Source organism: Gymnoscopelus braueri (genome assembly GCF_963280865.1).
Source record: "Gymnoscopelus braueri genome assembly, chromosome: 7".
NCBI classification, from domain to species: Eukaryota; Metazoa; Chordata; class Actinopteri; order Myctophiformes; family Myctophidae; genus Gymnoscopelus; species Gymnoscopelus braueri.
Window position 1 is genome coordinate 17,514,037 of NC_137608.1, and position 16,613 is coordinate 17,530,649.

At 40.9% G+C, this 16,613-nt stretch overlaps 1 protein-coding gene across 1 annotated transcript; it reads left to right on the forward strand.

Annotated features, from left to right (window-relative positions):
* Window positions 1–10,245: 10,245 nt before the first annotated feature.
* On the forward strand, window positions 10,246–14,807 carry fgf17 (fibroblast growth factor 17; the record flags this gene model as incomplete). Its single annotated transcript, XM_080433010.1, has 5 exons — window positions 10,246–10,277; window positions 10,390–10,426; window positions 10,964–11,141; window positions 13,085–13,191; window positions 14,517–14,807. 5 exons carry the CDS (start codon window positions 10,246–10,248, stop codon window positions 14,805–14,807), a joined length of 645 nt encoding a protein of 214 aa, XP_080289136.1.
* Between the last annotated feature and the right edge of the window lie 1,806 nt (window positions 14,808–16,613).

Consider the following 16,613-nt stretch of genomic DNA (forward strand, 5'->3'; position numbering starts at 1 on the left):
TGAAGAGAGATTGGCATGGGTCAACCACAGACCTCTCGAAGGTTACCGCCAGGTAAGAGGGCATGCCTAACTGACCCAGTTCATCCAACAGTTTTTCATCATAATCCGGGTCAGCTCAAGAAGTGACCCATAGATTTGGTGTCAATAATCATAACTGGCGGCTTTCATCTGAAATCCCCTCAGCCTGAAATTATAGTTGTTATCAATATGGGTTTGAAATAACAGGGATAAGTCTGTCGTCAGAGAGCGACGGCATTACTTATGTCTCCCCCCGGGGTGTTAGTCACAACAACGAAAGAATAGCCCTCCACTGCCAACTGAGTCATGGAAGTGAGACTGAAAATACCAGGCGAGTGTTGTTGTGTTACAGGGCCTGGTTTGGGTGTCTGCATTCGCTAGCCACCGCGTTGCAGGGCACCACTTGTCTTCTTCCCGGTGGTGGGGGTGTGGGCCCCGGGTGACAGAAAATAGAAAATGGAAAATTCCTGTGTGAAGTGCAGTCGTTGGTGATCAGGTGTGAACTGCAGAGCAGAGATCAGAACAGGAAAGGGGTGGAGAGAGAGCAGACAGCTGCTCCAGCCCCCTAGATCAAGCCCTCCACACCACTCCTCCACACACCAGCTGGGGCTTGGGGGGCCCACCATACCATTCGCTTACTGGGGGCCACCCCACCGCTCATGCCAGAACAGCCAAGGCGACCAGGAGATGTAGGGAATAAGCAACATAACACAAAATGCAAAGCAGAGAACCTCAGCAAATTTACCTAGCACTGTCAATGTGTAGCGTTGTGTTGGATTCGTGTTAATGTGTTTTCCACTTTTCCACTTAAACCCTCAATACTTGGTCTGCTCTTTCCCCCCTACACCAAACCTCTTTGCCAAAAATAGCCGATCTACAAGATCACAACGCCTCGCAGCACACAATCTACTATTTTTGGCTAACGTTAGGGATTTAAGGGTTTGCTAGGGTTTAAGTGGTTAATGTAAAAAAAAAATCCTGTCACACAAAGATTTGGCGGCCCCCCTTTGGTAACCCCCTAGGGGTCCCTGACCCCCTGTTGAAGAACCCTGCCCTAAAGTGTGACAACGGATGTAGAAAAATAAGTAATAAAAATTGGATAACGAGGGGAAGAATAGGCGGGCCTACTTTATTGCTTCAGATTATATTCAATGCACCTCTTCTTTTTCATAGAGCAATCATAATCATTTCAGTAATTAGTCATAATTGACACATGGCTTTTTCGGTCTCTCACAAAATCTGGCAACACTGCTATTGGGGGGCGAGACGTAAAAGGCCCTTGTCTTATTTATTTGAAATGTTGCAACATTTTGGTTTTTAACATTTAAATTAGGACGCTAGGGTTAAAGGAATAGTTCACCCAAAACATTTCTTATTTTCTATCAATTACACACCCCATGAAGCCTTAAATTCATAGAGATTTGTTTTGTTTTTGTCGCATTCCTGCCAATAATTTGATGACCGGCAGAGTCTCCTAACGAGTGTCCTATTAACCAAAGACCCGGTCAACAGGACCCAAAAACAAAAAACACTCCATGAATTCAAGGCTTCATGGGGTGTGTAATTGATTGAAAATAAGTATTTTTTGGAAGCCACTGATACACCTATAATTTTCAATGAGAGGCGAACATTCAGGTAGGGAGGCGTGGTCAATCTGACCTGATCTGGGAGGCGTAGTGACAAGCAGGCACGATCCCGTGAAAAAAACACATTCGTGCTCATCTCATGCACACGACCGCTTGCATCAAGAGTTGAATTGTGAAATGTTTTTTCTTATACGTGTCACTTTTTTATACGTGACACGTAGAATCACTCTATTATAGAATCACTCTATTACACATGATGAGGAGCGCAGTACTTGGTCCCTTAAGATCTAAGCGAGAACGCAGGCGCAGTGTCACTTCACTCCCTGTGTGAAAAGCCCTTTAAAGTGGTTAAAGCCGTATCCACAGGGATCCATGATAGCACATGTTAGAACAGCGCATGGCCCCATGCTCAGTGGCAACCGGCTGCTCTGAAAGTATCGGCAAGTTTACAAACAGGGATGTGAATATAAGCCCAATACTAATATGGTTTGCATGCTTCATCACAGCTGTGGTAACTGTTAGATGTATAGATTGTGGCAGATTAATTCTCACTATTGAGCACTATCACAATTATCTCGACAAGACTTATCTCCTCCAAAGATAATAAATTTTCTTCAGCCACAAAAGTCAAATTTATTTTTGCAAGGATACCCGCTGAGGAATTCCTCGGGGTCCTTGCATGTTTTGACTACAAGGCCCGGTGACATCAGTAACATATGTCTGTAGACTTACCGTCAACTGATGACAGAATAAATCTTGAAAATGGACATCAATGAGTCCTTGAAATCGCAAACCAGTCAAATATAATGGCCTAATGTGTCCTCAGGGAGCACAAGGTCACATGTTTCTGGATCCACAACTAATTTCTAATAAATGGCTATTTTTCCTGATGCTGGTGTCCAGAGGTCACATTGTTTGCATGCTTTTTTCCCCCTTTGTTTTGCTCCAGGCTCTCCCAAGTCGATGTTTAAGATGTTCCCCCTGAGGGTTTCTGTGAAGATGTTGAATGGTATTAGGTGTTCTCTATAGATACCACTGGTCTTTCAGTGTTGTGTAGTAAACATTCAACAATACCTAGGCACACGCCAGGTGTTGATGGATGTGTCACTGAAGTAATTTTGTCACGTTTCAAAATGTTCAAAGACCAGTCTTCAGTCTGAATTAGCAGCTTTAGAAACACACATTGGCATTCATTCATAACATTCTTGTGAGCAGCACACAATTAAAACCTAACTGTCTGTGTAGTACAACGGTGGTGCTTGCTGACAAAAACTGACACCGTCGTGGCGATGGAGTATAATTTAAGCTTAAGCCTGCATGAGCATGGCTTCGTCCTCAACTTTGGACCTTGAAAGCATGTTACATCTGTGTCAAACACATTTACCAACGGTGGCTTCCCCCAGAAAGTGATATGGGCTCCAGCGTGACCTTGTCTCTAACCCTGTTACATATGTTCCTTGAGCATGTTCATTGCTCGGTGACATTTTGCTCCTTAAAAATAACACAGATGCTGTGCTGCCTTGGGCAGACACTGTCTGCCCCTCTGGCTGGTATAGAGCTAGCTGGTCAGCGCCCCCGGCTAGTTCCATGACGTTTCCTTATTTGTTTGTTTGTTCATTTCTTTGTTGCTGTCTTTTCTTGCTTGTTTGTGTGTGTGTTTGTTTGTTTGTTTGTTTGTTTCTTTCTTTTCTGTCTGTATAGCTCTCTCCCTCTCTGTTCCCCTGTCGCTTTCGCCCTGTCTGTCCCCCCTCATGTACCCCTCCTCCCTCTTTATGTGAGTGGCTGTTGTGTGACTCACTTTATTAGTTTTGAAGTCTGACATGTTACCAGCTTCTCGGCCTCGTCCAATGAAGCAGTCAGAGCCTGTCTGCAACTGCCGGGTGTTAATGGTGGATCAACAACTCGGGTTTCACCTGTCCAACATCACCAGAGTCCCGGGACGCAGGGATTTACACAGTCTAGTCTCTCTGACAATGTCTGTCTGTCTGTCATCTTTCCAGCCCCTTGACACCTCTCAGTTTATTTACCTTAATGCACTCATTGTGAGTTTACATGTTCAGCTGGGTTTCTTTTTTTACATGCCACTTTTTGAAGGGGATACACTTGAGCAAAGTTTTGCACACTTTACAGATTTGGCTTATTGTTATCATTGATCGTGTTATGATGGTTTGCGTCTTTCATAATCATCGCCTCATACTTCTCTATCCGATCATTATCACATATCATTTGATTCTTGCCTTTCCCTTTCACTCTATTTTCTTTACCCTCATTTACCCCCCCCCCCCCCCCACACACACACACACACACACACACACACACACACACACACACACACACACACACACACACACGTCCTTGCATGTGCATGCGTCCTTGCATGTCTTATTTGACTCAGATATTTTATATTTACTATTGTTTACACAAACACACACACACACACACACACACACATATGTATATGTGTATGTGTATGTGTATGTTTGCGTGCGTGTGTGTGTGTGTGTGTGTGTGTGTGTGTGTGTGTGTGTGTGTGTGTGTGTGTGTGTGTGTGTGTGTGTGTGTGTGTGTACGTGTGTACGTGCATGCGTGCGTGTGTGTTTGAAGGGTTGTAGGTCAAAACTCATCAAGGATAAAGGGGGGGAACTAGTTCAAATTTATTGCCTCTGTTGCCTGTGTCAGCTGTGTCAAATTTGGCCAGCTCAAATGGTCAGCTTGCAAATGGTTAGGGTACACCTAGGGGTCACTAGCCTTTGTAATAAGTATAGAATTGTACATTTTTAGAACTGATTATATGACGAGCTCAGTTCCCAGACACCTAAAAAAGAAAATGTATCCCCTCAGATTCACCATTCAGAGTCTCTTTGTTCTAAATGGTAGATTCTCCTATCTACCATTCTATTTTGGCACCAAGCTATTCATAAACAACAAGTGAGTGTCATCTTCATACAGGGACACTCTTCGCCAAACAATTGTACGCAGCAGCACTCTGCTAGGAACATTGTTTTTGAGCTTACGGCCTACTCTGTAAAATCCTGGGTGTCAATTTACCTCTGAGGGAGACCCTTACGGGTCCATTTGGTTCCATTTGCGCTCCCGAGTTAAATTAAATGACCTAATCGTGGGATGGGTGGCACGAGAGGCTCACGGAGGATGCCCCACTACTGCCGGGCAGGCACACAGATGGCGAGGAATGGGCCAATTGTCTTAGCTCATCCTCTTGAAAACCATCCCAGCCTTTTTTTCTACTTTTTTTTAATCATTCATATAGGGGACCACCCACTTTCTGAACCCTTACCTCTATTTTTGCAGGGTCAAAAAAGAGTGACCAGTTGCTCTTTACGGTGGAGATGTTTACGATGTGGTGGGAGCTGTTTGGAGACCACCAGCCCTGCTTTCACTTGTTGCTGGAGGTACAGTAGCCTTGGAGGTTCTCATATAAGCTTGAAAAGGTGTTGAAAATGTATTTGAGCATTTTATGTTTGAAATGTCTGGGACATCTACAAATAGAAAAACAAAACTACATCGGACCCAGGGGTCAATCTTTGCACTCTCTGAGTGAAATTAACAGTAATAGTAATCATATTTTGCGGTGTAGAAGAAGAACATGTTCATTCCTGTTAGACATATCTTTGTTTATTTGTAGACCCACTGTCATTTTTATATGTTATCAAACCTGCTGCACGCCATCAATAGAGAATATTGTCCAGTGAATGTCAGCAGGTTTGAAATAAACTTGAACTGTCTCGTTAAACAAGGAGTGTGTTTAGCTACAATAATGTACGCTACGTTTTCACTTAAACCCTTGACCCGGGATCCCCCAGGGTTCTATACTTGGTCCCCTCCTTTTTTCCTTTTCACACCAAATCTCTTTGACGAAAATAACAGATTTACAACCAGAAAAGGGACGCTATGGGCTCATCTGTTGTTAACAGATCTACTACAACAGTGGTTCTCAAAGCGGAGTCAAAGGACCCTCTAAATTTACCCTTATAGGTCTGTAACAGTACAAAAGGAACCATTTGTCCATTCTCAGAGATATGGGGATCCTTGAAATTAAAAGGTTTGAGAACCACTGTACACCATTGACTTGCTTTTCCACTCTGCTCTCATGACCACCTAGAAAAGGAAGACTTTACTCTTGGCCAGGGTCCCCGGTTTCTCTTGTTACTTTACCATCATAATTACTGCTTCCCTATTGCCTTTGACAGAAGACGTTTATGTTTTTTCTGTGTAAAATCTTCACCTTTTCCGTAATGGTCAGAGGTGTCTGTTTTATCTATGAACGTCTGGTTATTTCCATCACAGCGTTAGAACCATGCAGTAAAGCCCGCGGAGACATGAATAAATAGGATCAGGTTGCACGGCCTTAGATCTCACCGTCACTTTGTAAACTGCAGTGTGCGTGCGTGCGTGCGTGCGTGCGTGCGTGCGTGCGTGCGTGCGTGCGTGCGTGCGTGCGTGCGTGCGTGCGTGCGTGCGTGTGTGCGTGCGTGCGTGTGTGCGTGCGTGAGTGAATGCATGCATGCATGCATGTGACACCAGTGATGGAAGAAGTACTCACATTTTGTACTTAAGTAAAAGTACCAATACCCTATTGTAGAAATAGTCTGTTACAAGTACAAGTTCGGTATTCAAACTTTACTTGAGTAAAAGTACAAAAGTATTGGCATCAAAATGTACCAAAAGTAAAAGTACTCATCATTATGCAGTAGGTCCCATTGCACAAGGTTTCAAATATATAAAATGTATTACAATCCTTTGAAAATAGCAGATCTACAAGCTCACAACGTGTCGCTTTGCGACGCGTTGTGAGCTTGTAGATCGGCTTTTTCACAGCATTTTCACATCTCCAGATCTCGTGCTTGTTTGTTTTTTCTTTGTGTACCCCCATTTCCAAATACATATTGCTGACATGGAAACGCAGCGTGCCAGAGATCTGTGTGAATTCCACAGCGATGAGAGCAGCTACTGCAAAAGTCCACTGTCCCTTCAGACTCAGGCACTACCCTCCCTGGACCCCCCCAGTCTAGTCATAAGAGCTAAACATCATCCATTGCCATGTTTCTACGTTTAGCAGTATGTAACTTATGACTGGCGGGCCCCTGTGAAACACGGCTCATCAAAGCAAGAAATGAGGGGCTTCATTCCAAAGTATCATATCTTTTAGGAGGAAACTAAAAGAAATGTATCACTGAAAAGGTCAGTCATATTTATATATATGTACAGTATATAAATATATATATATATTCCCCACTGAAAAAAAGGCTTATTATACAAATAATTCTGTATCTGTCAATCTTTCTCAAAGGATGTAAATCTCATTTTCTCATTGCCCCACCATGCAGCAGCTACTCATTGCCATTTATTTATTCGCCCAGTGGATCATATGCTGACCACGATGTAAGCATGCTGTGAATTCGACCCTATGGGAGATGAGACATAAACCTCTGTGTACCGACGGGAAATTCCTTCAGATTTTATTTTTAATTGTACAAGCAGACTACATTGGATCATATATCAACCGGCTTGTCGCACATTCTTCGGGCAGCAAATAGGTTTTCCAGGTGATGGGGTGGGTGTCCGTCGCTGTGGCACATATACTGAGAAGGGGTTATTTTCGTTCTGCTATGTGGACATCTCACAGGCTTATGCAAATAAACACACACACACACACACACACACACACACACACACACACACACACACACACACACACACACACACACACACACACACTCTCACACACACACACACACACACACACACACACACACACACACACACACACACACACACACACACACACGCACACGCACACACGCACACACACACACACACACACACACACACACACACACACACACACACACACACACAAGGCACTTGGCCATGCAGACATACTGTGCAATCATGAGTTAGTTCTCTCAATACACGTATAGCTTCATAATTAGTTTTTTCTTTTTTTTTTCCCAACGTAACATTTTCATGTCAGAAAGACTTTGGCGTGGCTAAAGTGGCAACTTGATTGATGGACAGCAGTGTGATTGACAGCGTTTAAGAAGTGACATTAACAAGTGGAATCAATTGCTACTGTGTCTGTGTCAGTTGCTACAAGCTCTTGTCACCCCCAGGCAGAAGCAGGTCAACATGTCAGGGATGCTTAACTGCTGTATTTTACAACTTTTACTGCCTTTGACGTGGGGGGTGGTGGAGGGTGGGGGCACATTGGGGTACGGGGTGGTGGTGGTGGGGCAAGAGAATGTGAGTGGGGCTCATGTTACATTGTTTTGCATGGGCCCAAACCATGTCCCCTAATAAGAACAGTGCAACTTATAAGAAATTAAGAGTTTCCAGTGATGGAAGAAGTACTCACATGTTTTACTTAAGTATCAATACTGCAATGTAGAAATGCTCTGTCACAAGTAAAATTCCAGTATTCAAAATGTACTTGAGTAAAAGTACAAAAGTATTGGCATCAAAATATACCTAAAGTACCAAAAGTCATTGTGCAGAATGTCCCATTTCACAAGTTCAAAATGCATAAAAATCTTTTGAAAATAGCAGATCTACAAGCTCACAATGCGTTGCATCGCGACGCATTGTGAGCTTGTAGATCGGCTATTTTCAAATGGCCGAAATATATATATGGGCTGAAGTGGTTAATGTATATTTTGTGATACTAATCTAAATGTGCAATAACCAGTAACTAAAGCTGTCAAATAATTGTAATGGAGTAAAAAGTACAATATTTGCCTCTGAGGTATAGTGGAGTAGAAGTAAAAGTTTAGAAAATTGGAAATACTGAAGAAAGTAAAAAAAATACCTCAAAATTGGACTTAAGTACAATACTTGAGTAAATGTACTTATGTTAAATTGTCCCTCCTTCTAATCTTTATGTTCTATTCTATTCTATTGTATAAACATGATCACTGAATACAGCCTATTTGAATCCCAAAACCTGACTTATAAGCATGGGAATGAATGGCTTGAAAGCTGCAGAGGAAATAAGAGTGTCCTGCCTGGGCTGGTCACTTCTGATGTTGATTGCATATTAGTATCTATTGATGACACTGACTGGGACTTTTGTTCACCTGATTTGTTTTGGAATCCATTACATGAAGAGGTGATAGACCAATTAACCCTCAAAGGAAAGGAGTCAATGGCATCGTAAGTATACTCGTTTTAAATACAATGTCTACAAGAACGACCTATTAGCCACACAGAGAGGGGGGGGGGGTGGGGGGGGGCAAGGGAGAGATGAGACAGAGAGGGGCGGGGGTAAGGGGTGGGGGGAGGGGGGGGTTATAAAGGGGGAGAAAACAAAAGGAAGGTGTGTTCAAACTAAAAACAATGCATATATTCTCTTTGGATTATTATTATTTTTTAATTCAGGGAAGACTTTAGATTTAGAAAAAGGCTAATCACTTCTATGCACACATCAATTAGGAACGTGTTATTCAATTAGCCTACTTTAACTTTCAGCGGTGGAAAAAGTACTAAAATGTTTTACTGAAGTAAAAGTATCAATACTGCAATATAGAAATATTCTGTTACAAGTAAAAGTCTGGAATTCCAAATGTACTTGAGTAAGAGTACAACAGTATTGGCATCAAAATGTACTTAAAGTACCAAAAGTAAAAGTACTCATTATGCAGAATGTCCCATTTCAAGTTTTCAAATGTATAAAAAGCTTTTGAAAATAGCTTGTAGATCGGCTATTTTCAAATGGTCGAAATGTATAGGGCTGAAGTAGGTAAATATGTTTTGTAATAATAATCAAAATCTAAAGTTTTAAAATAATTGTAGTGGAGTAAAAATATACAATATTTGCCTCGAGGATGTTGTGAAGTAGAAGTAAAAGTATTGAAAATTGGAAATACTCCAGTAAAGTTTGTTTTTTTTAACTCAAAATTGTAGCCTACTTATAAGTACAGTACTTGAGTAAATGTACTTGTTACTTTCCACCACTGCCTACTTCTTTCAGCAAGCCTTCAAGGGTCGGTGGAACATCTTTGGGGTCCTGTGCCCTGCCCCATCTCCCCTGCCCACCCACAATACAAAAATGTCAGACTCCACACATGGGAGGGACTTCATGCCTTTCAACATTTAACCACTGACCACAGCATGAGTCTGCTGTGCTGAGAGAGACAGACACACAAACAGACAGACAGACAGACAGACAGGGGACTTTTCAAACCTGGAGTTAACACACACCGGTCTACCTGGAATTCTTCAGATCTCCTGAATGATGACGATGCAAAAGAAGAATTAATTGCTTATAATGGATCTTGGAGGATCCGATAATAATAAGCCAAACGGATATTTTCAAGAGGGCTTCTTCTTCAACAATCCTTTGCTCTTGCTTTAAAATAATTGGACTTGGGTTATTAGCCTGCCTGACATCAATAAGCTGAAATGCTCGAAGTTGTTGTTTGGTGAGATTTTAGGCAGTGGGTTTTTAATGTGGATGGACTTCAACTGTCCAGGATCGTAGATGGACATTGGACAGGTCAAGTGTGTGTATTACAGGATTGTAGATGGACAGGTCAAGTGTGTGTATTGCCAAACGGACCTCTGTTGGATTACCTTGGATATCACTGTGCTGAAGCATCATTTCTTCATCGGATTAAACAAGAAGAGGATGTATGGAATTAACCAGCGCTGTATATATATGTAAGATAACATAGGCAATTGCACAATGCTATAGACCAGAGTATTTATTTAGGCCTATATGTTTGACCTGAGACTGAAATGCAATTTAATATTATTTGTTGTTTCTTTACAGATCGTTTAATTTCTTCGTGCTGTGGTGTCATGCTCAGGTAAGACCAATACACTCTCTTGACATTTTCAGGCAGTCATATTAAGGGTAACCAGAAGACTCGCCCCAAAACATACTTGCCCCCATTTAATTTTTTTACTAAACCTAATCGTATTCCTAGGAATATTAGGAATACGATTAGTTAAAAGAGGTCAGTTAAAAAAAAAAAAAAAAAAGCCTAATGCCTAAACTAAACCATAGCATAGTTTTACTGAGGTTAAGTTTAGGAATACCTGGTGGCGACCGTTCTGAGGTCGCGGGATTTGACCCGGGGCGAGCGTGTTTTGGGACGAGCTTTCTTGTATTCTATTAAGACCTCACACGCAAAGTTTTTTTTAAAAGAAGGGATTCCTTTTGCTAAATTAGGAAATCACTGCACCATCTTTTGAAAAAGACTATCAGGCCTACATAAAATATAGGCCTGCTTGAAATAAAGCAATTTGTTTACGCCTGGGAAATGTGCGTTTATTGATTAAATCCTAGGTTTAGCAAGAAAAAAACATGTGATTTTATCATTTTTCCCTTTGTATATGAAAAGGGGGAGAATCACCCGTCTCCTAATTTTAAGCAGTATGTGAGGACGCAGGGGTCCGTGACGGACCAGCTGAGCCGGCGGCAGGTCCGAGTCTACCAGCTGTACAGCCGGACCAGCGGAAAGCACGTCCAGATCCACGGCAAGAAGATCAGCGCCACGGCGGAGGACGGCAATACTTATGGTAAGACTGAGTGGAAAAAGTAGGCTACTCACACTTTTTACTTGGGTAAAAGTATCAATACTGCAATATAGAAATAGTCTACTCTGTTAGCCCACAAGTCAAAGTCCCTATTCAAAATGTAGCCTATAGAGTTAAAGTAGGCTACACAACTATTGGCATCAAAATGTAGGCTACTTAAACGTACCGAAAGTAAAAGTAGCCTATTCATTGTGCAGAATGTCCCATTTCACAAGTTCAAAATGTATAAAAAAATATATTTTGAAAATAGCAGATCTGCAAGCTCCTCACAATGCTTGCATCAGGAGTCACATTGTGAGCTTGTAGATCTGCTATTTTGAAATGGCCGAATATACGGCTGAAGTGGTTAGTGTGTTTTGTAATAATAATCAAAATCTACAAAGTAGCCTAACTAGTAAGTAGCTAGAAACTAAAGTTTTCATATAATTGTAGTGGAGTAAAAGTACAATAGTTTCCTCTGACACACGCGCCCGTGTGTGTGCGTGTATTTGCGCGCGCGCGCATGTGCGTGCCAGTGTTGCCAGATTTTGTGAGAGAAATAAGCAACCAGGCATATGACAAGACAAAAAGAAGCGACATGGACACACACCTATGTAATAGCCTACTCTGTTACAAGTAAAGGTCCGGTATTCAAAATGTACTTGAGTAAAAGTACAAAAGAATTGGCATCAAAATATACTCAAAGTACCAAAAGTAAAGTCGCGATGCGTTGTGTGCTTATGGATCTGCTATTAAAAAAAGATATACTTTTAAACATTTTTAACAACACAAATGTGGTACGGGGGTCCCCTGGCACAAAACATTTTCAGATGGGGGTCCGTGGTCAAATACGTATTAATGGGGGGCATTGACATGAAAATGTTTGAGAACCACTGATTTAAACAACATTAGGAAACAAGCCCAAATATGCAAATACACTTTAGAAAGAAGCCCAAAAACCTCTACCTGCAACTACCAATATTTACAAGCAACTTTACAGAAAAACAAGCCCAAAGTTGCTTATAATAAGCAGACATGGCAACCCTGGTGCGTGCGTGTGTGTGTGAGTGATGGATTGGAGTAACCAAGGAGGCCACCATACCACTCAACCTGCCAGTCCCACCCTCTGTGAGGTGTTGCCTGCAGGCTATATGTTAATTCTGGCAAAGCCATCGTCTGGCGAATTAGAGGTTGATTAGAACCTCTTTTGTCTGTATAGTAGCCCAATACACATTGTTTTTGTAATGCCTAATGACTCCAATTAAACGAGAATGCACATTCAGGAAAAGGTTTTGTTGAGAACGTGTATTCCATCATCACGTGCTTGATAGGTGCTAGGCTACTGAATAACATTAGTCGAGGCAAAAGCAATACCTTTGCGTCTATTGTGGCATTTCAAGAGCATTTCCCTTTTTAAAGGAGATAGAAACCACAGGCATAAAGTGGTAGTCCATTATACTAAGGCCTATGTAACTCCTTTGTTGACAAAACCATGACACAAAACAGATTCTCCATGTTTATGTTGAATTCAGAACCTATTTTTTAGCTCTAAATAGCCTGCAGAATGTCAACAAGATATACCTTCTTTTATCTGTGAGCTATACTGCAAACTTGAATGGGCAGTAGGCCTATTCATACCCTCAAGTTAATTATCAATATAATTTAGTTAGAAGCAAACGCTGTAAACTCCTGATATGTGCATTTCAGAAATGTTAGTGTCAATACAATAGTATGTGTCTACACAGTATATATCTAATCCTCACTGCCTTTTAGACATTCATCAGTCAAAGTTGATCCACAATTTGTCTTTCTAGGTATCAGTCAAAAAGCATTACAACACAAATATTCTGTAGTGACTGTCACTGTGTGTCTCGCAGCATAACTGCTGTATGTGGCGAGTGAGTTGTTTCTGCAGCGTCCAAACTTTTTCCCCCTGTCTTTTGCAGCTCGACTATTTGTAGAAACAGACACCTTTGGCAGTCGAGTGCGGATAAGAGGTGCAGAAAGCGGCCGGTACCTCTGTATGAACCGAAGGGGGAAACTCGTTGGGAAGGTATGATATAAAATCCTGCATTATCTTTTCTTTTAAAGGAAGTAAAGTGGATGCCTTGTAATCTGGAATTGATTTGGATGCAACACAGAACAGTTGTGAGGCTTTAGTACAACAACAGATACTGGATAGGTAATAGTTTGATTTACTTACAAATAGTAGATATACAAGCTCACATTGCATTGAAAGCTAGTAGATGTCTTTTTAGGCATTTTTTTAGTTTTCAAAATGTTTCAAGATTACACTTTAGAAAATTAATGCCACACAATGGGGGCAGGTGGAAATAGTTTTTTGTTCTATGTTCGTAGAACACAGGAGTGATAGTCTAGTTATAACATGATAATCTCACCGACAGTGAAAAATGTAATGTTCACTTTATGTATTTCAGGACAAAATCAGTATGTCATATTTATTTCTGTCGGTAAAATGGCAAACATATTTACTTACAAAATCTGTCTCTTTAATGGACATGCAAATTCCACCCTGGCTTCAACTTTGAGATTTAATATTTGTCAAGTTCTGTGGCTATTTGTCCATGGGCATGATCTATTGGAAATTAGTCCTCACTCGTTTAGTGATGGATACAGACTCCTGCTTTTAAGACTGACTAGCAGCTGAAATCGATGGGAGAGAACTACTCTCATTGTGTTTTGGTCACAAGCACTTCCTTCGTGGAAATGGAAAAGATGTATCCATCGGTCTGGCTGCCATGAGAAGCCATGGATCCATCTCTCAACAGATTTTACAAGTGTTGAAAGATGATACCCTGGTAACATCTGTTGATAGGAAATGAATAAATTCGGGAAAAATGCTCTCCAGAAAAAACAGGCCTTAAAATGTGTGGTGTGCCTTTAAAAAAGTTTGTATAGGTTTTAAGAGTGCAGTAAGATAACAGAAATTGTGATTAGACATGCAGTTAGTTGCCAGCTATTTTATGTGTCCTTCATATTTAGATTAATGTGATTTAAATGTGGGAAATACAGCTCAAACTGTGATAAAAAGAAAACAACATTATCACCTCTATACACACACACACACACACACACACACACACACACACACACACACACACACACACACACACACACACACTTGTGTGTGTTTTTTATTGTATCAAACCCTTTTCTATTAATTTCCCCAAAAAATGATGACGACATAATTTAATTTAGTTAATAATTAACCTAATTAACAACCGACACACAAGATTACATTAGTTTGCTCTATATAAACTCAATATTAGTTATCTGTGTATTCTGTACTGTATGTCAGTGTTGACGACTTCTCTCTAACACAAGGTGCATTTTTTCCTACTCTTGTCCTCTCACCAGCCCAATGGAAGGAGCAGGGATTGTATCTTCACAGAGATTGTTCTGGAGAACAATTACACGGCCTTCCAGAATGCCAAGTATGAGGGCTGGTATGTAGCTTTCACCAGGAAAGGGAGGCCCATCAAAGCCTCTAGGACAAGGGAGAACCAAAGAGAGGTCCATTTCATCAAGAGGCTTCACAAGGGCCCGCCTCCTTTCCCCAACATGGACCAAACCAAACACTTTGAGTTCATGCGTTTTCCTCCCACCCGTCGGGCAAAACGGAACAGGAAATCGCAGACTTCTTCCTAGACGTGTGCAGCCAAAAAAGGACTGACCCTTGTGTAATAATAACACGGAACAGATGCAACTTTATTTTTGTATATTTTTGATAGGTAAAAGACAGTGGTGCCAAGAAATTTAAGTAATATTGCTGTAAAATGATCATGTGTAAATAATGAAAGAGAGTAAAGCAGATGGATTATATTCACTTGTCCTGTGTGTATGTGTTCACTGGTGTTTCATCATGGAGGGAGGGGGTTGTACTGAAGGGTTAGAGGACATTAATAAACTTGTTCAGCTTGGTTAACACCAAACTTCAGCATGACAAATGCACTGTTTTACATTTAGATCATGGTCAGATGACTGCGGTTTGTGGGTTTGGGTTAGGAGGACTTCTGTTGAGTGAACGCACGCACCACAGTACATGCGTACTGGAACCAAGTGACTGTTCCCTATTTTGGCATGGCATTATAGGTGAAAATTGTCAGGCGTTGCATTGTGAGTTTGTAGATCGGCTGTTTTCGCTATTCATTAGTGCAACAAAGTATATAGGAGGGCTTGAGCACTTGAATCCTATAGCATCATAATAGGAAAACGTTCAGTAAAAGTAGCAGATCTTCAAGCTCACAATGCCCCTGGGGATCCCGGTCAACGAACTATACAGGGTTTAAGTGGTTAAATAGTTAAGGAATCCTCCTTAAATAGCATGGAGGTGTGCACTGACATTTCAAAAAATCATCTCACATTGTCACATAGTAGTTTGGGGATGGAATCTGTTGACTGGAATACAGTAGCCTAATACAGCACTGCAATGACTTACTTAAAAGACTGAGTCTTGGATATGTGACTTATAAAATGACTGCTAAAACAAAGAAAGAAAGGATGGTACTGATTTTAATAGACTGTGCCATTAGAGATATGAGTGATCATGACCAATTTTTATGTTACATTTTTTTTTTTTTAGGATATACATTATGTTGGACATGAAATCTTCAAATCTACAAAATCCATTTCCTGAAATTTAAATTCTTAAATTCACCTTTTGTGAGCAACTACGTACAACTCTATTTGTAGTTTTTATTAGTTGTTCTCGCTCACATATCAAATAATTTATCTTTTAAACAGAAAGCTGAAAGGTGCTTAGAAAAGGCTTTGACAGCTTTGGACAGATTAGACAGATATTTGCTCTCTAATCTGTTGATCAAGGTATCGACCAATTAATTGAGTTATTTTAATGAAATTACTTGGCAAAGGAGTAGGGCATGAATATTGAATGAATTGACATTAATTGCTGGATGGGATGTAATCTGTTCGTGATGATGGCAAATGTCTTTTAGAAAAAAAACTTGCAATAATTTCTTTGATATTCTAGGTGCTTGAAAAAGAGCTATAACCACACAGAAGGGTCTTATTCACACAACCTCAACATCAGGGCTAATTTCCTTTCAATTATTCTTCAGTGAACTACTGACATGTATTGACATGAGTATGCATGGTTGTAACTCTGAGAGTGTACAAAGAGAACCAAATGGACCCTTAATCCACTTGGTTCTAGGTTACTTGTACACTCTCAGAGTGTACAACAGAGTTATGGGGGTCCATTAAATAAAAGAGTTTGAGAACCAGTGTTCTAATCTAATAAAAATACAAATAAAATAATCTAACCATATAATTCAGAAAAGGTTTATGAACCTATGAATCAAGCTCATAGATCAGGGGTCTTCAACAGGGGGTCCGGGACCCCTAGGGGGTCCTCAGAGTCCTAAAGGGGGGCCACCAACTGTTTGTGTGATAGGAACGTTTTTAACCACTTGAACCCTAGAATTCCTTTTCCGA